Source organism: Malania oleifera, chromosome 3, assembly GCF_029873635.1.
Source record: "Malania oleifera isolate guangnan ecotype guangnan chromosome 3, ASM2987363v1, whole genome shotgun sequence".
Taxonomy (NCBI): domain Eukaryota; kingdom Viridiplantae; phylum Streptophyta; class Magnoliopsida; order Santalales; family Ximeniaceae; genus Malania; species Malania oleifera.
The window spans coordinates 115,141,848-115,165,429 of NC_080419.1; the positions used below are offsets into that span (position 1 = coordinate 115,141,848).

The 23,582-nt window shown below is 37.2% G+C and overlaps 1 protein-coding gene across 1 annotated transcript in view; it reads right to left on the reverse strand.

Annotated features, from left to right (window-relative positions):
- The window catches only part of LOC131150800 (endoribonuclease Dicer homolog 3a), a 32,134-nt gene extending 24,200 nt beyond the window's left edge, over positions 1-7,934 (reverse strand). The window contains exons 1-5 of the mRNA XM_058101770.1: positions 7,026-7,934; positions 6,716-6,896; positions 6,447-6,560; positions 5,322-5,456; positions 5,125-5,194 (exon numbers count right to left, since the gene is read on the reverse strand). Coding sequence (XP_057957753.1) covers positions 5,125-5,194; positions 5,322-5,456; positions 6,447-6,560; positions 6,716-6,896; positions 7,026-7,189 — 664 coding nt within the window. The 5' untranslated portion in view covers positions 7,190-7,934. The remainder of the gene's footprint in view (positions 1-5,124; positions 5,195-5,321; positions 5,457-6,446; positions 6,561-6,715; positions 6,897-7,025) is intronic.
- Positions 7,935-23,582: the final 15,648 nt, after the last annotated feature.

A 23,582-nucleotide genomic window follows, 5' to 3' on the forward strand; every position in this document is an offset into this window, starting at 1 on the left:
CTAGCTTGAGCAACACTAGGTCCATAGAGCAAACAACATGATGTGACTCTAGTTGCTTCACAGAACTCTCTCAAAGGGTAGATTGAGGAATGGCAAGTATAGGGCGAGGAAAGAATTTGGACTGATGTCACTCACTCACCTGAGATGAAGACCTACAAGAGCTCTTGAGGTACCTTTCGATGGCAAGTGCTTTTTGATAGGCTATCTCTAAAGACTCTGGAGAGAACAACTCAACCTCTCGCCTGACATCCTCCTTAAGACCATTCACAAACAGTGTGATGTGTGACCTCAACAACATCACTCCTAAGCATCAGTTCCTCAAATCGATCAATGTAGTTAGCTACAGTAGTGATTTGTTTATGGTTCAAAAGCTCGCTGAACAACTAGCTCTTGAAGGAAGGAGGGATGTACCTTTCTTTCAATCGTTGTCTCCTCACTTCCCACTAGGTAATAGGAGGTTCACCCAACCCTGCCAATACTTCTTTTCCGGTCCTACAAGTTTCATCCTAGCAAACCAAACTTTATCCTCACCTCATATATGGTACCAATTAAAGAAGCCCTCCCTCTCTAAAAAGGAGCTTGGGTCGAGTTTTCTATCATAAGCACACACATCCACCATGACCTTTTTTGTAACATCTCCATAGTCTTCCCAACCTTGCTTAGGGGAATGTGGAGCATATCTATGGTTAGGTTGCTATCCCACATCATTAAACTCTTCAAGGTTACCTTCCTCAAACCTAGACTCTAGAAACCTAAGGCTGGAGGGCTGCACTGGCCTATCTTTCTATTTTGGAGTCTGACTTATATTGTTATGTACTAAAAGGAACCCCAAGAGTAGGAAGTATACCCTAGGCTGACCCTACTGAATATGGGGAGTCATTAGGTTGCCTAACAGATGGCTCTATATCTTCCACAATACGGCGCTTACCTAACATCTTCAATACTTGGTCAAACTACTATGTGGGGTGCTCAAACTTTTGTTCCACGGACTCCTGAAGAGTGTCTAACTAGACAAACAAGGACTGGTTGTCATTGAGTGCTAGTTCAATGGAATTAGGGTCAATGATTTTGTTGGTGACCATGGTTAATGCAATATGCTGCAATGGAGCTGAGGAGGACTAAACGTGACTATGAATGATATAAAATCCTATAATTACAAAAATGCACAAACATGAAGCTACAGGACATATTGCATATGAATGGATATGGTCTCACATGACATGGCAACATGGGATTGACTAGGTAAGGGTATGAACAAGGATGCAATGATGAATTAGCTAAGGGAATTTACAAAACAAAGGGAAGAATTATTTTTTTAAAAGGGTAATATGAAACTTGGAATTATGCAACTACGAATTTTCCTTAGTCATACGAACGATAGTCAAGAAAATGTGAGAGTTTGGCCACCTTGCCAAAGAATTGGAGCACAAATTGAGTTTATCATTAAATTCCAATGTAAGTACAACAATTTCTCAAGTCCCTACTCTCAGATTTTCAGGAAAACTACCGCCAAACAGTAGTTGGAACTTGATCTGAATGTTGACGATGCTTCAAAAGTCTGAAATTTGCTCAAGCAGCTCAATATGATGTTGTATGTGATCTGAGGATGCAAATCAAACTTGATAACTCAATTTCTCCTCAGAAAGATTCATAATATCAGGTAACAGTTCAAATTCTCGAGACGAGAAGCAATATCTCACGAGTCTGGGCAAAACCAAGGAATTCCAGCAATTTCCCACACATGTGGCCGCATGGAGCGCGCGAGCCGCTTGCGATGGACTGCCGGCGATGGGGTTCCAACTGGTGGTAGATCAGGGGGTACGGATTCAACTTCCCACACGCGTGGTCACATGGAGCGCGTGAACCACTTGCGATGGACCTCTAGCGATGGGATTCCAGCTGGTGGTAGATCAAGGGGTACGGAATCCAATGATGGTGGAGGTGTAGCAATGCCGGCTGGGGTAGTTTCAAAGGGAAACTGCAATCTGATTCAAACAATAACTATACATCCCCTAGCACATCTAGCACTTAAACCACTAATATAACTAAGACATTTATAAATAGGACCTAACTAAACCCAAATACTAAAAGAAGTCTCTAAAAAAATACAAAGAGGTCCTCCATACACATCTTTCCTAAACCTACACCTAAAATACGTGTGTCGAATGGGTGGCCCAGGGGGTACAGGTGGTCCTCCATCACTATGTTTCTTAGTTCTTTTTCAACCTTCTTCCCTTTTTCCCACCTCTTGTATGCGGATTGAAGACTAAACCCAACTTTCACCTCAACCTAAGGGACTCACTAGATTTAATCTCATCTCCCCTTGAAGTTTTTGTGGGTCTCCTTTGTTGCCTCTCACCCTCCAAAGGGCTACTAGAAATGGCATCTCCCTCATTGGATTCCTCCCTATGGTGTGCAACCTTATCTCTAAATTTAGATTGATTTGCAGTGGGAAGAATACCTTGTTGAGAATAAGGTCTTTGATCCTCCAATAGAAGTTCCTTCACATCATTCCCTACTCCCTCTAGAATTATATAGGATGACAATGGGATTATGCTCACGAATAGGACCCATGGCCAAAGATCCCTTCTCAGTCAAGTCTCTAGCCTAGTAGCTAGTGTTCTTCAAATGGAGAAAACCAATCTATGCTTCTCCAATGGCTCCTTGGGACTACCTTTTCCCACCTTCTTGCTTGCGAACCAGGGAATAGCACATACATAAATTATCAACATACATTGCGCTCAAGCTTTCTCCTAACTATAACCATCTTATATTGAAGCCACTTTTACTATTCTTTAAACCCTCTCATAATGCCCCCCTTTGCCAAGCAAGAACAAAGCATGTTTCAAACCTAGAAGGGGAATGGATGTCTTTGGAGAAGCAAGTTAGGAGGTCCAGTGGCAAGGTTAAGAATCTTGCACTACAATTCAAAATTCTAAGAGGATCTTGAGTCTTGATATTTGCCTCTTTTTTTTGTTTTTGGGGGGGGGGGGGGGGTGGGTGGAGGCTTGTATAAAGGGACTAAAGGGAACAAAATACAATGTTTTTGCTTCAGAAGTGTCTTAGACGTGTTAGTGTATTGTCGCAATGTGTCCATGACCAAGACGTGTCTGAAAATCAAAACATTGAAATGAATTTCCAACATGCTTTGTACATGTATCAGGTTGCGTGGGGCGCCTGTCAATGTCGGATACCAACACTTTGGCTTTTTAGGAGTGTTGGTGTCTCCTTGGTTGTTTTTTAACCTTCTTTTTCTCCCTCTCGCGTGTGCACTAAACCCCAATTTCATCTCAGCCTAAGGGACTCACTAGCTTTAATCTCATTCCTCTAGGAGTTTTTGTCTCTTTTGTCCCTCACCCCCCAAAAGGGCTAATAGAAATGAAATCTCCCTCAACGGATTCCTCCCAATGGAATACAACATTATCGCTAAATTTAGATTGACTAGGAGTGCGAAGAATACCTTGTTGAGAATAGGAAGCTCTCCTATCCTCCAATAGAAGTTCTTCTGCATCATCCCCACCCACTCTAGAATCATTTAAGATGACAATGGGATTAACCTCAAGAATAGGAACAATGGCCAAATATCCCTTCTCAGTCAAGTCTCTAATCTAGTAGTCAATGTTCTTCAAATGGTGAACACCAATCAATGCTTCTCTAGGGGACCTCTGGGGACTACCTTCCCCACCTTCCTACTTGCAAACCAGGGAATAGCACATACATAAAATTGAGCAACATATATTGTCCTCAAGCTTTACCCTAATTATATCCATCTTATATTGAAGTAACTCTTACTATTCTTCAACCAATTTTTGAACATAATTAGTTCACCTCTCTTCTTTAAACATGTATTTGCTATCACAAGTTTGTATGACATAGTGAAATCTAAAATCTTATCCCATAATTTGTCTTTATTACAAACTGTAACATCCTTTTATCATCTTATATAAGCCACTATCTTTTCCCACGTGGCTTGTAAGTCTCCTATAAAAAAATATCTTCCACATTTATTCCTTTGACTATTTCATATACATATTCATGTAAACCTATGTAGGCTGCATTAGCATGAATATTAACTACCTCCTTTCTCAAGACAACTTTTGCTATATTTGATTATATAACGATTTTCTAAAATTTTTATTCATAGTCATCCCAATCCATTCCTAAAATTATCATTTTCATGTATATACCAAAATCATTCATTTTAAATCTCCTCAAAATTTTTTTGATATGCATAAAATCATCAATATCGACCAACTCCACGCCTTTTCCTTTAAGTGTTTTATGCCTTTATATTTAAGGTTGCTACTGCACTACTTTCATGAACTAGAATCTTTACTTGCATTGTCCAAAGTAGAACAAGCAGCTTTGCCTATTTGACGTATCTGAGCACCAACACATACATTGCTTCCAAGCAAGATATGTGTTCCCAATGCACTCAAACAAAGCATAATAAGCTCAAAAGATCCTATTTGGAAGACATTAGTTTCTAGAATATGTAGCCTGCCAACAAAATAACTACCACACATTAACTAAAACACAAAAGGAATCCATCGTTACGAGGCTAGACGCAAAGGAATAAAAGACATATGCACCAGCTTAAAGAATAGTGTTAAATAGTAAATCATTGTTTGCTCTTTGCTTGAGCGTTACTAGAGCTTTTACAATCATTTTAAACCACTTGAATAAGTTATTTTGTCCAACTATAACACAAATGGAACAAAGACCTCACATACTAATTGTGTATCTTATTCCTTTTCCATCTCCTCTTCTTTTATTCCCTGTTGTCCTTTGTATTTGACTGTCTAATCACTAAAGAATAAAAATTAATAAAGCAAGACAGACTTTTTTAAATAAATGATTAAAAAAACATATGTCCAAATATTGTTGCAAAGAAATTTTAATTATTGGATAAAAGGAGTCCAACTTCCAATCTGACCTAAGATTCAAATCTAATAATCCCACGAGTGAAAATTCTAGAGGGGTTTTGAAAGTATATTGGAATGAATGCATCTCAAAATCCAGTACACATTGCGCCTATTCCTCTCTCAATGATTTGAGTGGCAGTCACTGGCAGCAAAAACATAAGAAACATCAAATCTCATATTCTTTAAAAAAAAAAATCACCTTTTCTAATTACGGGCGATGCTGTCATTCCAAAAACCTTGGGCTTGTTTCTAGATTTGTGGTAAAATTCCTTCATTGAATCAAGATAGTAATCAACAATGAATTGAATTATCAAAAAAATAAAAATAATAAATATGAAAAATAGATAATTAGGTAAAATAAAGATTCTATAGCCATAAATAAATAATATTGTTTACCTTCATTATTTTTGAATAGGGATGATTACCAGTTGTACGATGGCACTCGTCAAGTATCATCAAGCATACCATCTCCAGACTCAAGAATGCCTTCCTCAAGGCATCTAATAGAATTTGGGGTGTCATAACCATCACCTATAACAAGGATGTGCATTAGCACAACATTATTAGCATTCAGCACTAACATAGAGTTTGTAAAGATTGTGTTGCATTTAGGATTCTAAGCAAATTTATATTTTTCAGCACAGCCTAAGTACTATCTCTTTCATATCTATGCCATTAAACCATGCAAATGGAAATTTCAAAAATTATCAATTCAACCATGCATAATCTTATCAAGAATCATAATTTATTATTAAATGGAAGAATTGAACCCATTACCTCAAGTGAGCAAGGAAATAACGGTGGAAATTACAAAAAAAAAAAAAAAGGAAATAACTGTGAAAATTACAACAGATACTGAGTTTTGTTTCAAAGATGACTTTTGCCCCATAGTTCTGCCACTGCATGCTTCAGTTTAATCAAGAAGACACTTCAAGATCATTATCCAAAAGCTGCAAAACCTTGACCTCATTTTGCAAATCAAAAACAAGCAAAGTGCCCAGCCTACATATCATCCATCGTGCTGGTTTTATTATCCAACGTTTTCACTTTCTAGGTCAGATTTATTTATGTTGTACAAATAAAACTTCTCCGTAAGCACGTTAACACTAGCAAATATATCAAAGGCTGTCAACTGCAGATAACAAGAGACCACACGTAGCAAGTCATTGCAGAGAAAAAAAAAAATGGGATGAAGAAAGAAGAACACAAGCAGATGGTACGTGACAATGGACAAGAAACAAAGTGATTCATCTTGGCCGGACAAATGTTTGGGACTTTGAAAACAAAAAATTATAACACGAAGGTAAAGAGGATGGGAAACCGGGAAAGATACCCCAATAAACCAGAGGAAGCCAAGTTGATATTGTGAAAAAGAATAAATACACATAAGATCAAACAGAGAACATGTAAAATAAAATAAAATCATCAAGATATAAGTAGTCACTGATAATTTATTAATCCACATAACTATTTACAGTTATAACTGAGCCTGTGAGCCATTAATTAAAGGAGTAAACTTACATCATGTTCATTAATTTCCTTTTCCCAGCAAGTTAAATTCCATTCATCAACACCCATTGCTCCAAAGTATTCTCCTACTTGAAGACTTGTATGAAGCTTTATGAGTTCATATTGCTGCCATGAAAAAGTCACTTTTTTGAGAGAACAAAAGAGATATAAGAGGGGAAAAAAACCAAAAAAAAAAAAGAGAAGAAACCAAAGTGAGAGGGGATGCATAAATTAAACTTCAGATAACTAATTTTTCCCTTGTTTAGAAGATGCGTGCGTGCCTGATTAACTAGATGAACAGTGGGAGCCAAGAATATTATGATTTTCTTATCAGAGGCCGACTTGATAGTCTGGCCGATGTCTCTAATAAGCATCACTGCAACCATGGTTTTGCCGGCGCCGGTGTCCAGTACGGCAATTGTGTTTTGCCGGACTGCGACTTCAAAAATCCTCCATTGGTAACTAAAAAAAAAACACTTCGTTTATTATTTCAATTATTTAAAAAGAGAACAGCTCGTTATTATAAAAATAAACCGGGGTTGGGGGTGGGAGTAGTGAACGGAATCAATAGAGAGAGAGAGAGAGAGAGACCTTCTGGGGTTGAAGTCCGAGGCATCGACCGACATTGCTGCTGCCTCTGCTTCTTCTTCTTTAGAATTCATGCGATCAAAGTTTCGCTTCAGAGGGTTAGGAGGAGGAGCAGAAGAAGAAGGAAAAGGAGGAAGGACAGGAGGTTGTACTTCCGATAAATGCATGCTTTTGTTGCTGAGGATTGACGAGGGAAAATAATAATAATTGTAGCAAAAAGAATGAGGGGGTTGGGGTTATTTATTATGGTATAATCCGAAAGAGAAAATAAGGAAATATATCGCAGAATGAATGGCAAATCCCCATATAACAAACCACAAAGCCAAACCCCACCTCCCTCCTTTTATTCGTCTTCGAATCACAGGAAAAGCATGAAGATTGAAGCTCTAAACACCAACAGAGAAATAACCACGACGAACGAGCATAGCGTGCTGCGTACCGCACGATTCTGACCCTAACCCTCAATAAAAAAAATCCCTTTCTCTTGCTGCAATTCCTTCTTCTTCTTCTTCTTCTTCTTCAGTTATTTATTACACAGAGCAGAGCCTTCAATAGCTGAGAAGAATACATTCCTCAAGTGGGCAAAAGATCAAACCCAGAAGAAGTAGGGCGGAGGTCAGTGCAGCTGCGTGCTTTTCGGAGGAAAAGGACGAACTGGGGACTGGGGAGGGTTTCGAAATTTAATTGCACCGATTTAGCGAGTGACACTCGCGGGCTAATGCCGCAGAGAGCGTAGACGGCAGAGGCCTCAACTATTTTAGAAAGCCCCTTCGGCAACTTCAATTCCCCGCGCACAACCGGCGCGTGACCAACAAGCCCCAATCATTTGGCGGCGGCAACCGTCGTAGGGTGAACCCACCACCTCTGTCTGTGTCTCCTCTGATTACGCCTACGAGTCATAAGAATTCACAAAAGTAGAAAGATTTTTTGTTAATGACTTGTATGAATTTATGCATTATTTTTAAATAATCTTTGTCTAATATATCAGAGCCTCATATTAATATTAAATGAGAGTCATTAAATTTAGATCTTAGTTTTATCCTAACAATGCACCAAAACTATGTTATTAAGGTTGTTTATTTAGGCAATCCTCTCTAAAAAAATAGTACATAATTTTATTAAAAAAATATTTGGTATTTTGCAGGTGTATATTAATTTTACTCTAGTAGACTTAAAATTCAAATGTTCAATTTTGATTTGAATAAATTTGAATGAAACTTATTCTAAGAACTTCATATTTCCAAATCCAACTTAATTAAATTTGAAATACAAAAAGATGGCTATAACCAAACCCTTGAGGGCAATTTTCAAGAAACTAAATATATCTTTTTACTCTTTTTTTTTTTTTTTTTGGTATGTCGTTAGGTCAGTGTTGTAAAATCCTGAACTCAGAAAACAAGGGAAATAAATAAGAAAAGAAGAAAGAAAAAGTTAAAGGAGCAAAGCAACAGGATTTGTTAACGAATCCCCTATTTTTGTCAACGAATTCCCTTCTATGATTTGTCGACGAAAAAATACTGAGTTACATAAGTTTCAAGCTTCACGTTCGTCGACAAACCCATTCTTTCATCAATGAACATCCTTCTACAGTTCGTCGATGAATGTACCATTTTGTCAACGAAGTTGGCCGAGTCAACGGCCTATAAATAGATATTTTAGTTGCTTAATGGTTAAGAAACTTTTTTTTTTCCTCTCTCTCTCTAAATCGACGCCCCACCTCTTCTCTACGATTTATTGTTGTTTGTCGTCTGATTCGACGATCGGAAGTTATCATGAGGACCTAGGGACGTTTCTTTGCAAGTCTAGCGAAGTGGATTTTCGAACGGGATTTTTTAGGTATCACCCCAAAGTTTAGGTAAAGGTAGAAATGAACTATCTGTCTAGCATGTAATTAATTAAATAGGGTGTATGGGCCTGGGGATGTTTAATGGTTGTTAATATGGGATTTGAGTTGATTAAATTGGTAAAATGTGGTTTGAGGATTTTGGGCTCCATATCGCCATAGGGTGGACTTTAGGAGCGTCGTAGGAACTCTCCTAGTAAACAGGTCGAGGGAATAAATTATATTAGTTCTTTTCTAAATTCTACCGATTAAAAAGGAGTTTATAATTATATGTATATGTTTACGGCTTTTGTTTCAAATCCAACCGTTTAAAAAAGGAGTATTTGGGCTTAGGGTTAGGTTATGGGTTATTATCTTCAAAACTAGCCGGTTAAACTTGAATACGAGAGCATAGGATTAAAGTAGTGGACGTGTTGATCAGGTTAGAATATTAGCTTGGATTATCTTATAGATTATGTAAAGGATCAAAGTAATTTGTAGGGTTGACCAGCTCAGTTTTGTAAAGTACAGTTTAAATCCTTAAATTGCGTGGCATGAGATTGATTTTATTAATGAAATAGATATTATGGTTGTGGTGTATTTACCTGCTTGGTTGATGTGATATGTATATTTTATATGAAATGAGTGGTTGTGATTTGTAACTATGAGATTCTGTTGTGATATATCTGTGAGATTCTATTGTAACATTGGGACTTTATCACGATGTACGTACTGAGAACGATGGGAAGGAATGCTCAGTACGCTGGGCACCATGTAATGAAAAGTTATATAGGCACCATGTGATGAAAGGTAACTGGGCACCATGTGTTGAAAGGTAACTAAGCAGATGTGATGAAAAGTAACTTTGGCACCATGTGATGAAAAGTAACTGGGCACCATATAAAATGAAGTGTTTGTGCATTATCACTTATATATGTATGCAGATGATGAGGTTTGCTTTATGGTAAATATATGCATACTGTCTACTTGTACCTGTTCTGTAACGACTCGAAATTTCTGCTATTTTTTTTATAATATTTATCATAATAGTTCTGATATTATGACATGCTATCAAAGTCAAAGTCAACTTGGACCCATGGATACCAAAAAAATACCTGTTTATATACATATGTCATCTAGCAGCGAAACCATAATATATACTTGACTTATATACAATACCTAAGTTTCACTGTTTCTACATACACACATATAAATCCTAAAAAATCTATCCTGCGTCTGATTTGATTACTTACCCTGCAGCTGGATGGTACTAACGAACTCCTCTATCACGGAGCTCGCTCCACTCGTCTATCGGGATTTCCTGAAATATTTGTAATGCTAGGGTGAGACATCTCTTAGTAAAGAAAATAGACTAATATCAGTGTGTGACAGCATAAGTTTTATCAAATTATTAACATAGACTGCAAGTAGTATAACTGTATTATATATATATATATATATATATATATATATATATATATATATATATATATATCTTAAACTATAACTGATCATACATAAAAATATGTACTTTTGATTATAAACATACTATATCATAATGAATTTTCATATCATTTAAATCATCTGTTAAATCTGTATATTACTGAAATTATTCCCTGAATGTATATCTGGGTATCATGATTTCACCCCACATGATCCAGGTTGTGCGGCCCGTAGGCTGAACTTAACACTGGCTAGCCTACTAGGTTAAGTCAAACTTAACATAACTATGTACAATTGCCCACCCAACTTGGCCTGCCCATCCTATTACACCATCAAACTTCTAGCGGGTCAATAACACAATGGGTATCCTACTACACCGCTTACACTTCTGGGCTAATCGGCCACCGACCCACACTTCCTGAACAGTGTGGTTGCACTATCGGCTATACCCAGTCTGGTCCACCCAGCCTACTACACCAACAACCTCTAAGGTCGGCACTCAATGGGTATTCTACTACACCGATCTGATTAGCTTGCTACGGTACCGTCCTCTTAACATACGTAACCATCCGGGTTCTGCTACTATAGAATACATATTGTAAGAACCTGACCCAAGATAAGTGTAATAAATGAGGAAAAGAGAAGGAAAGTTTAAAAGGTAAAATCTGTAGGGCTCGTCGACGAAGTCTTTTGGGTAACTCAGCAACAAGATTCAGTAGCCCGTTGATGAGGAGATGTTGAGAGATTTTGGGAAAATCTGAAATCTCAAGCTCTTCGACGAGGTCACCTTGGCTTCGACGAGGCCACCTTGGTGTCGACAAACTTCCTTTTGCGGCTCGTCAACGAGGCTGGCCGGGTTAAAGGGTTATAAATATCTTTTTCACTTGCTTCATTGCTAAGAAAGCTAAAACTCTCTCTCTCTCTCTCTCTCTCTCTCTCTCTCTCTCTCTCTCTCTCTCTCTCTCTCTAGAACTCAAATCATATCTTTCTCTCTAGGATTTCAGGCCGTCGATTGCTAGAATCAACGATCCGACATTACCACGTGGATCAGGAGGAGAATCTTTACGTTTTTAGCGGATTAGAAATTTGTTTCGAGGATTTTCGGGTTTTGACTCAAAACTGAGGTAAGGGTTTGATTTCAGTTTCGTTTCAGAATATATGTAGTAGCAAGAATTATAGTGAAGTATATTTCTTGGATGTTTAGGTTTTGGGAACTCAGTTCGTAGTTTTGGAGCCGTAGAGTTCGTATTTTGGTATTTGGGAAAATGTAAGAGGATTCTGTTTATATTAATTATTTTTTAAATCGGAATCTATAAACATGTAGTTTACGATTGTATGTATGTTTTGGCTACTTATTTGGGAAAATCTATTACAATTTTTAGGAAAATTTGGGGGTTTCGAGTATCATCTCTATTTTTTTGAAAGAATCGTATGTTGTATTAAAACTGTAGTATCGAGATGACTGTACCCATATTTGTATTAAACTATATTCTTGAACTGAAAACGATATGATTTGTTGTATACCAAATAAGTGTGGAATGAACTGTTGTATGTAAAATGTTCCAGGTTTTGTAAAACAGCTAGGGGCGGCTAATTACCATACTATGATGAGTATAGGAACATGAGTTCCAAAATTATTCCAGGTTTTGTAAATTAGTTAGGGGCAGCTAATTACCGTACGTTGACGCCATGTCTTGGCTAATTACCGTGGGCGAGAGTGTCCGGCTCTATATCCGAGGGTGTGAAATATCACCTTATCTTTTCGGCTGGTCACCAATGGGTGTGAGTTGACACCGTAGTGGCAACGATATCGCTGTGAGGCTTCGATTATCGTAGGTTATCGGGTGCTTGTATTGGCAATGTTATCGCCATGAGGCTTCGGTTATTGCAAAGTAATTAGGTACTTAGTGTAATGACACTGACCGTATGTTTGGGTATCATATGTATTAGAACTGGATTGTGAAAAATACTGGAACTGTATTGTACTGTATTGTATTGTGTTATGTTTTACATTGAAATAACACTCATATGTCATACACTGATATAACATGTTTTCTTCCTTACTGAGAGGTGTCTCACCCCGAATATACAAATTTTTTTCAGGTCTTTCGAGTAGCCGTAACTAGCATCCTAGTGTTCGGAAGCGTGGGTGTCGATTGGCTACGTAGAGTATTTATGTAAGTACAGATTCTGTAACTGGATTGTCACTATTGGGTTTTGTAGACACCTGGGGTATGTATGGTATTTTGGAATGTAGGTTCTAGTTATGTATAGACTCTGGTATGGTATGTTGTATGGTACGATGTACGAAATGATGTATGTATAGAAAGAACATTTCCGCTGCGTATTTGATGTGTATGTATATGTATGTGTATTTGAAGGTGTATAGGGTTTACGTGTACCCCACGGGATCAGACCCTCATTCAGTGTGGTATCATGTATGTTTCAACTGATACAAAGACATGTTAGGTTATTAAAATCACACCTCGGGCCCATCTACGGGTTCGAGGTGTGACACATATCACATAATATATATATATATATATATATATATATATATGTAGGGACCCGAATCCGGAAAATAAAATAAAGAAAAGAGAAGGGAAATTAAAAAGGATAAAACAGCAGAGCTCGTCGACGAGGCTCCTTTTCTCATCGATGAAGTCTCTTTTGTTGCTTGGCGACGAGACACAAAGGCCCGTCGACGAGAAGATACCGAGGGATTTTCAAAAATTCTGAAATCTCAGGCTCGTCGACGAGGTAATTCTCTCGGTGACGAACACCCTTCTTCAGCTCGACAATGAGAACTCCAACTCGTCGACGAGTCTAGTCGGGTCAACCTTGTTTATAAATATCATTTAGTTTTCTTAATGAGGAAGAAACTCAAATCTTCTCTCTCTCTCTCTCTAGAACTCGAACCAACCCTCTCTTTCTCTCTAATATGTTGTGTCATCTATTATCGGAATCAATGATCCGACGTTGCTAATTAGGAGGAGAATCTATACAGTTAAGCGAATCAGATTTTTGTTCTGAGGACTTTCGGGTTTTTCCCTAAAATTGAGGTAAGGATCCGATTTTGTTTTTGGTTCGGTAATTATGTAGTAATCGAGACTATAGTGAAGTATTATTCTTCGATTTTTAGGTTTCGAGAATCTCGAGTCGTTGTTTTGGATTGATTTGTTCATGTTTCGATTTTCGGGATTAAGGTAAGGGGATTTGTTTACATTAGTATTTTTAGAAAACGAAACCACAGGATATGTACCTTATGTTTATATGAATTTGTTGACTGCTTATTTGTAAAGTTTTATTGGGTATAAATGTCGATTCTTACGGTTTTCACGATGTTACGGTTTTGGAAAAAATGAGATTTTTGGCATATGATCTCCAACTTTCTTAAAATTACTTTATTTGCACTAATACTAAAGTAGGAGATGCTTGAAACTCTTAAATTGCAGCAGAAAAATATTTTACGAACCATTTATATGGAATGTATATGTGATCAAATAAGTGTGACATATGATATGAATTGAATCTATACTGATTTGAGATATATGTATATGACCTATGGGGACTAAGGTTCCAAGTGATTATCATAAAATGCATAAAACAGGTGCCGGTTAGATACTGTGCCAAGTATGAGAAAAGGGTAAAATCGAGAGGTTACGAGCTGATTTTTACCACAGTATGAATGAAAGCATGCATGAATGAGATTATGAAAAATACTGAAATTGCACAGGTTATTATGTTTTAATGTAAATTATATATATGATATTGGGACCTCAGCTTGTTACACAGAGCCTAAGACTCAATTGTATATGAAGCCTTAAAAAGCTCATATTATGTAGGCTCGGTACCATTTCCAAAACAGAGGTATAGTGCAACCACACGCAATTATTTTTTAGTGTGGGTATCTAGTAGTCGGCTTGGTAAGAAAGGCCACTGGTCAAAGGGATCAGGGTGGTGATGGCCAAATCGGGTTGTAGTATGTTATGATGTCTGACAATTCCTGTACGAACAAGGCTCGATCAATGCTTTCTTATCGCACAACCCTTGCCACGGGGAATTACTAGCATAGTAATGATAGTTTCAAGCTGGACGGTGTTCCAAATATGCATATACATGATTTAAAAGCTTTAATGAGCAAAGTCACAGATTTGAGTACCGGGCGGAGGGATTATACAGTGTATGAGACTGTACCCTACCCTAACCTCGGGAACTCTCACTTGTAATGATGCTGAGTTATCTATTATCGAGGAATTATATATGTACTATATATTACAGTATTGAGGATGTTCAATCTATGTAACTGTTTTCAAACAAGAATATAACTGTGCAATCACACACTGATGTAATATCTTCCTCCTTACTGAGAAGTGTCTCACCCCAATCTTACAACCTTTGTTTCAGGAGTTATAGGAAATCGGTTCTAGTCTTCTAAAAAGACTTTGGAGCGTAGAGTCTGGTTAGTTGACGTAAGTTTTGTATGAGTTTTGAATTTTTAGCCAGGATGGGTTTTTGGGAATGTAATACAATTTATGTTTTATGTACGGATGAATGTATGTAAGGAACAGTTAGATACTCTAGTACGTCTATTAGAATCCATATGAATGTTTATGTTTTCTGCAATATATGAAAGTACAGATCAGTATGATATACCTGTATGTCCTTGTTTAGGGCAGGTATTTGATGTATGTTATCAAGTTGTACAGGTTATGTATGTATAGTAGCACTCTGGGGCCGTATAAAGGGTCGGGGCATTACAATATATATATATATATATATATATATATATATATATATATATATTTCTGAAAGTAAATAACATTTTCACATATCTGAAATAAGATCTGGCTTTTACATATTTCTGAATAATATTGTTATTTCATCTTTTTTGAATGAATCATAATAAAACTAATCACGACATCTGTGCCGGCTGTTATATTTCGGCATCTGCGCTAGCTGAATTCTCATGACATCTACGCTGACTGTATTATCATAATATACTGAAAAATATCTTAATTTCTATATTGATCATCATTTTTCTAAAACTATTGTCAAATCATGTTTTTTCTGTGAAAACATAAAATATTCTAATCATGTTATAAGTCTGCAATGAAATCATTTATACTCACACACCACAAGTGAGTACTACTATATCATGTTATCTGACCTGGAAAATATATTTTACTGACAAAATAATATTAAATCTAAAATCAAGGTTTCCTTAATTCAACATCAGTATTCCCAAAACTAATTATTTCATACATATAATTTCTAAAACAAATATTGTATAATATACGTTAAATTTTTTGAAAATACCTAACTTAGTCTATTCCCTTACCTGATTCTTGAGAAGCTGGTTAAATTTCTAAATTTATGCCCCTTAGCGTCCAAGGCTCAAAACCCTGAAATTATATTTTCCCCAAATTAATCAACTAAATCTCCATAATTTAATATTCCCTAGGCCCTAAATACTCCAATTAACCATTAAAATCAATATTTAACACCCTTACCTTAGTTTTGGAGTGGTGTCCCAGGACTCCAAACTAAAAATCTGCTCCACCTACATTGTAGAGAATCTTTCCAGGAACCTTGTGGTGGTTCTTGATTGTCAAAACAGAGCTTAACGGGGCCGGAATCGAAGGTAGAAGGGTGGAGGACTGTAGGGTTTGAGAGAGGAGAGAGAGAGAGAGTTTTGTTTTTAATTCTTCAAATGACTCTCGGTTCTTTATATCTTTAGCACTACCAGACAAAACCGTGCAAAAGAGTCGACGATTTTGTCTGGCTCTTAGAAAATCGTCGTCGATTTTCTATTAATCGGCCCAAAATTACCGTTTACCCGTTACCGTCCAACTATAATTTCCAAAAACTGTTTCCGGTTTCCTATCCTCTCCAGAAAATCGTTGACAGTTTTTTCCTCCCCCAGCCAAAAATAAAATCGTCGCCGGTTTTCTTTCCTCTCTAGAAAACCATCGTCGGTTTTCTCCTCTCCCAGCCAAACATCCATTTTTTTCCCACTTTCTTTTATTATTATTTTTCCCAGGCCTCTACATGTTCAATTATTATTCTTATTATTGTTATTATTATTATTATTATTTATCATACGATTATATTTTGGATATATACATTAAAACTCATATGTCACACACTGTTATACTTTACTCGTCCTCACTGAGAAGTGTCTCACCCCAGCGATATATTAACTTTTCAGGTCATTCTGGTGATCGAGCTTAGTAAGCCCTAGGGCAGGGTTTAGTTTCGTGATTTTAAGTTAATGTAAGATACTAGAATATATAGGTTTATGTTTTAAATACTAGTATGTAATATGGTCATATGGATGTATCTTTTGGTTGTGTAATATGAATTACATAATACTTATGTAACGACCTCCTCTATTTAACTTGGGGTTTTTTTTTTATACTGTAAAATTTACAATGCTCTGATACCAAACTGGATTAAACCCAACCATCAACCTAAGCAGCAAGAAGCAGAAATCAAATAAACATAACCATATTATATACAATACCAAAGTGCTAAAATGTTTCCCAAAATATACATATATGTCTGTTTTCCAAAAATAACCTCAATTGGCTAAACCTATACAAAAATACTCCCAAAATACTCACTCTACTGTCAGGGCAATACTGAGGTCCCTCTATCTACGAGCCTAATCTGCTTGCCAACCTGGATCACCTGAAAAATGTTAAAGTAATGGGATGAGCCAACGCTCAATAAGACGAAATATGCTATTACTAGTGTGTGGAAAATGAGTTACAATATTGTGAAAATCTATTACTATATAATTATGTATCACTGAATCTATAAACACAATACCAGTAATATAAACCATCACCTTTTCCCTGTTACTTAACATATCTACACTTTAGGTTTCTACTCAAAATACTTCTATATATATATATATATATATATATATATATATATATATATTTTCTGTCTCTGTAAATCTATATAAACATAGTAATAACTCAAAACTTCCCTGTGGATAACTGTATGTCATGATTTAACCCCTCATGACAGGGTTGTGCGGCCCGTAGGCGAGATCTATCCTGGCTAGCCGACCAGGATAAACCACTATACTCCATCGGTCTAATCAACCCTCCTCAACCCATATCTAATGGGGAGCCTGCCCACTCGTGGTGTAGTGACCCAAAGAATAATAGTATTTTAATAATAAAGAGGGAGGAAAATGGAAACAGGAACAGAAAGAGGCAATAGACTTCGTCGACGAACGCGTACTTTGGAAAATACCCAATAAATTTATCAGGGTCTCATCGAAAAATACAGGAGATTTTTCGATGAAGGTACAACAAGACCTCGTCGACGAGGGCGAGCTTTGTCGATGAGAAAATACCGAGAAGGGTTTTTGACAGACTGAAATTCGTCGACGAAGGAGGAAGTTCGTTGACGAAATTAGTGAAGGACTCGTCAACGAGGTGACGTGGCTCGTCGACGAATCCTGCAATATAAATAGTGTTTAACTCGGATTTTTACGTGGAAACTTCAGCTGAAACCCTCTCTCTCTCTCTCTCTCTCCTCTACGGATCCTCCTCCTTCTTTCTTCGATTTTGGCCCCGTTAGTCGCCAAAACGACAATCTGAAGCCACCACGACGTTCCTGGTGGATTTCTCTTCAAGTTTGTCGAAGCGGATCGTTGGTAAAACGAAATTGGAATTCATTCCAAATTCAGGGTAAGGCATTTTAGTCAATTTTTGGCCTTTTGATAGTTATAGGAAATGATGTAGGTAAAGAAATACTAATATTCTATTCTGGCAAATGTTTTTTTCAGGATGTTGTGTAGGAAGCTCTGCGGGTGTTAGGCCAGTATACCATAGGGGTTTTTCAGTAATTAGATAAGGAAAATATGCTATGCTAGGCAATTTTACCATGTTTCAGTATAAATTATACGTTTTTATCAGATGATTATTCACAATAGAAATTTATACAGTTTATTATTTATGTATAATATATTTAAAACTTCTGTGTGGCTTGAGGATATGTGTATAGTAAAGAAACATGTTTTACAGTATTTTCAGGATATGATTTACAGAATATATAGCCAGTGGCTATTATACAGTTTACAGTACCATGATTATACAGTTTACAATATCATAATTATACAATTTACAGTACCATGACTTACAGATTACAGTTCAATTCAGAAATTCAGATGATACAGTTACAGTTCATTTCATTGTCATGGTTAATACAGTTATTTCAGAATCATAGTAAATCAGATAGTTGTATATAAAAATGTATTATATAGTATCAGACCCTGTTGGACTATACAGTTACAGAGCACGGTACCGTAGCTACATACAGTTTGCAGAGTGCAACCACCTATTCAGATAATAAGTGGTAGTAGGTCGATCGTATAGTGCCCTAAACGTGGACAGACTCCCCATTAGATATGGGTTGAGGAGGGTAGATCAGACCAAGGGAGTATAGTGGTTTACTCTGGTCGGCCAACCAGGGTAGATCCCGCCTCCGGGCCGCACAACCTTGTCATGAGGGGTTAAATCATGAAACACAATTATCCACAGGGAAGATTTCAGTTATTATTATGTATATATAGATTTCTAGAAACAGAGAATATACTTATGTACATTAGAAGTATTTTAAATAGTAACCTAAAATACTGATACGTTAAGCAACATGAGAATAGTGGTGGTTTATATTACTTGTACTGTATTTACAGATCCAGTTATACATGATTTTATAGAAACATATTTTCATAGTATTATAACTCATTTTCCACACACTAGTAATAGTATATTTCATTTTACTGATCGTTGACTCATCCCAATTATTTTAACGTTTTTCAGGTGATCCAAGTAGGCGAGCAGACCAAGCTCACAGATAGAGAGGCTTCAGTATTGCCCTGATAGTGATGTGAGTATTGTGGGAGTATATTTGTATAACTCTAGCCCAGTTGAGGGTATTTTGGGGAACAGTCGTACATGTATATTTTGGGAAACTTGTTGGCACTTTGGTATTGTATATAATTATATATGGTTATGTTTACTTGATTTCTGCTTCTCGTTGCTTAGGTTAATGGTTAGGTTTAATCCAATATGGTATCAGAGCATGTTAAATGTCATAGTATAAAAATAAATAAATAAACCCCAATTAAATAGTAGGTCGTTACACGTGGGCTCTATACGATTGACCCTTATGCCACATATTATCTGAATAGGTGGTTGCACTCTATACTATACATAGCTACGGTACCGTGCTCTGTAATCTGTAATGGTCCAACAGGATCTGATACTATACAATACATCTCTACATACAACTATCTGTTTTACCATTATTCTGTAATAACTGTATAAACCATGACGCTGTGATAAACTTTATCTGTATCAACTGTATTTCTGAAATGAATTTTAAAACTGTATGTCATGGTACTGTAAACTGTATTTGTATCAACTATATAATCATGGTATTCTGTAATTATTATAAAACATATTCACTGTCTGTAATTTCTTTAAAACATAACTCATGAAAATACGGTAAAACATGTCTCTGTACTATATTTATATTCTTAAGCCACACAGTAATTTAAAACATATTATACGTAATAGATAAACTGTATTAATTCCTGCTGTGAATAATAATCTAGTATAAATATATATACTATATTGAAAATCATACTAAATTTGCCTAGCATAGCATATTTCCCTTACCTGACTATTAAAAGCCCTTATCGTATACTAGTCCTACCTCCGCAGGGTTTCTTACTTGACACCCTGAAAACAACATTCATCATAACAAAATATCAATATTTCTTTGCCTACATCATTTCCTACAGCTGCTCGAAGGCCAAAAATTGACTAAAAGGTCTTACCCTGATTCTGGGAAGAAATTCGATTCGATCCCACCAATGATCTGCCCCAGCAGACTTGAAAAGAACTCCGCCAGGAGCGTCGTGGTGGCCTCAGATCGTCGATACGGTGATTGACGGGGCCGAAATTGAAGAAAAATGGGAGAGGTACCGTAGAGAGGCGAGAGAGAGAGTCTTCGCTGAAATTCTTGCGTAAAAATTGAGTTTAAGCACTATTTATACTGCAGGATTCGTTGACGAGCCACGTCACCTTGTCGATGAGGTCTGGGAAATTTCTTGGAATTATCACCTCCAAAATGCAATGTCGTCGACGAAGTCAGCTGCCTCCTTCTGTTACTGTTTCCATTTTCCTCCCTTTTTATTATTTAAATATCATTATTCTTCGGGTCGTTACAACTTCTTTTTGGGATGAACTTATAGTACTCTAGTATTATTGTTGAGGATGCATTATTATTATTTCCGTTGTGCGTATGAATAATATGGTGTCAAAGATGGATTTTTGGACACCTAACACCCTTAGCCCAACTTGGCGGGTTCGGGGTGTTACAAGTGGTATCAAAGTTTTAGGTTGTTAGGTTCTGCAGACTCTAGGGTTGATCAATACCAAAGTATAAGTTCAAATTAGGATAAGGATAGGAACGGATAGATTAGGATACCGGTAAGAATTTTTTTCGTAACTTGGACGCAGAAATCCCTTGACGGTCTTCTATGAGTTTCTGGAGCTGGCTAGTTTCATAAAATCATGGTAAATCCATCAACGGTGATGTTTCCGAGCAGAGAGAATGGAACTTGAAATTAGAACTTGAGGGGTTAGATTGATTTGTTATAAGCTGGTTGTTTGATATTTAAATTGGGAATCTGAATGTTAAGCTGGTTTCGTTGCTTTATAACTGCATCAGTTGTGTTAAGATATGAAAATTTTAAACTTGCCTCTATCTTATCTTCAGGATGGATTCTAGGGGAAAGGACATCATTGCTGGAGAGGATAATCATGTGGAGACTTCTAGTGAGGATGATGTCGATGCCTCAGCAGTGCTACGAAGTATAGCACAGAAGGCTAGGAAATAGGACCGGAGAGACTCTAGAGAGAAGGTTCAGCCACCGGTTGGTCGGGGTTGCACTTTCCAGCAGTTTACCTGGATGAATCCACCAGTATTTGTAGGAGGAGTGAACCCAGTTGCATATGAAGACTGGGTGTAACGACCCGAATTTAAAATGGTATTTAAATAATAAAAGAAAGGGGAATGGAAACCGAAATAAAAGGAGGCAGTCGACTTCGCGTTCGTTGACGACATTGCATTTGGAAGGAAAAACCGAGGGAAGGTTATCAGGGCCTCGTCGAAAAACATAAGGGATTCATTAATGAAGGTATAAGAGGATTCGTCGACGAACACAGGGGATTCATCGACGAAGGCATAAGAGGATTCGTTGACGAACACAGGGGATTCGTCGACAGGGAAATACCGAGAGGGGGTTTGAGCTGACTGAATTTCGTCGACGAGGACTGAATTTCATCAACGAAATCATTAAAGGATTCATCAACGAATGACGTGTTTCGTCGACGAAGCTTGTTCTATATATATACAAAAATCCAGAAATTTACTTCATAAGTAAGAAATCTCTCTCCTCTCTCTCTCCCCTTTGGTTCTCTCTCTCTCTTTCATCGATTTCGGGCCAGATCTTCGCCGGATTGACAATCCGAAGTCACCACGATGCTCCTGGGGAAGTTCTCTTCAAATCTTTCGGAGCGGATCGTTGGTGAAAGTAAGGTGGAAACCATCCCAAATTCAAGGTAAGGCTTTCTACTCAATATTTGGATTTTTGATAATTGAGAAAAGTGTTATATGCTTAGAAATACTAAACTTTAGTTCTGAGAAATATTGTTTTCAGGGTGTTGAGTTGAGAACCCTACGGGAGCGGGGAAGATTTTCTTAAGGGCTTTTCAGGAATTAGGTAAGGGGATGAACTAAGCTAGTATTTGTTGGAAAATATGTATACTGTTATAACATCTGGTTACAGGAAAAATAAATATATTTATATATGATTTATATTTGGGAAAATACTGTTAAAAAAGATGGTATACTGAATATGTGAAAATCTGTTGGTGTGGCATGAGTATAATATGTTATGAAATATTGTTTTCTGGGAATGTAAATGATACAGATTTTATAATGGAAAAACCGGCGTACGAGCCGAGATTTTATATTTATTTGTCGACGTACGGGCCGTGTTATGATGTGATTTGCCAGCGTATGGGCTGTTCTATGATGTGATTTGCTAGCTTACGAGCTAGGCTATGATATGTTTGCCGGCATACGGGCCATGCTATGATGTGATTTGCCAGCGTACGGGCTATGCTATGATATGTTTGCCGGCGTATGGGCCGTGCTATGATGTGATTTGCCAGCGTACGGGTTGTGTTATGATTTGCCGACGTACGGGCCGAGTTATGATAAAATGTGTAATACCGGCGTATGGGCCGATGATTTTCATGATATACGTGTATATATATATATATATATATGCAAAATGATATGATTGATGTGAAAATTAATGATATGAAATGTCCATGTATCACAGTTTCATTATATGAACATGATATCAGAACCTGGTTGGCTTGGTCTAAGCTAGCACTTGCACGATATCTTTTGCTATGTGTCCATGGTCTTCGTGATCATGATATTTGTGTTAACGCCGCTGTACGGAGTGGTGTGAGTTTGGATGGTCGATGTGGTTTTTAAGAAGGGTGTGATCGCCCCTGGTGTACGAACTAGGTCAGGCAAACCCATTGGACTTACAGACTGTATGTTTGACTTGGCAGTGGTAGGCCAACCATTGTTAGGTCTCGCCTTCGGGCCACACAACCCAATCATGTGGGGGTAATACATGACAATAGTCAACTAACCTACCAGGAATGTTTTCGTGTTATTATTATTATATGAGATGAGATATGAATATGAAAATGTAGTATGTTCTGCCATGTTTTGATATATATATGTTTTCCCAGTTTTGATAAAACAACTACTGTACATGTTATGTATGATATGTGTATAACACGGAATACTTATGTTGCCACACACTGGTATTAGTTTATTTCCCTTACTGAGAGCTGTCTCACCCATAAATTTTATAAACTTTTCACGAGCCCCTGATAGGAGAGCGGGAAAAGTCCCGCTGATCTAGAGCTGTTGTCTGCCCTTTTTGAAAGGTGAGTTTTGTAGGGACAGTTAGATTTTGTGGGGAATGTCCCTAGATCTGATTATTGTGATGTATGATATGATGAGATGTGTATGATTGTATGTTTCCTGCTGCTTAGGCTTCCATTATGTGTTCTGATGTATCCCTAATACCCACAGGTCCGGGTGGATTATGATCTGCTGAGTTGGGATATGAGATATTGATTTTATTATTATATAAAATATATATATGGGGG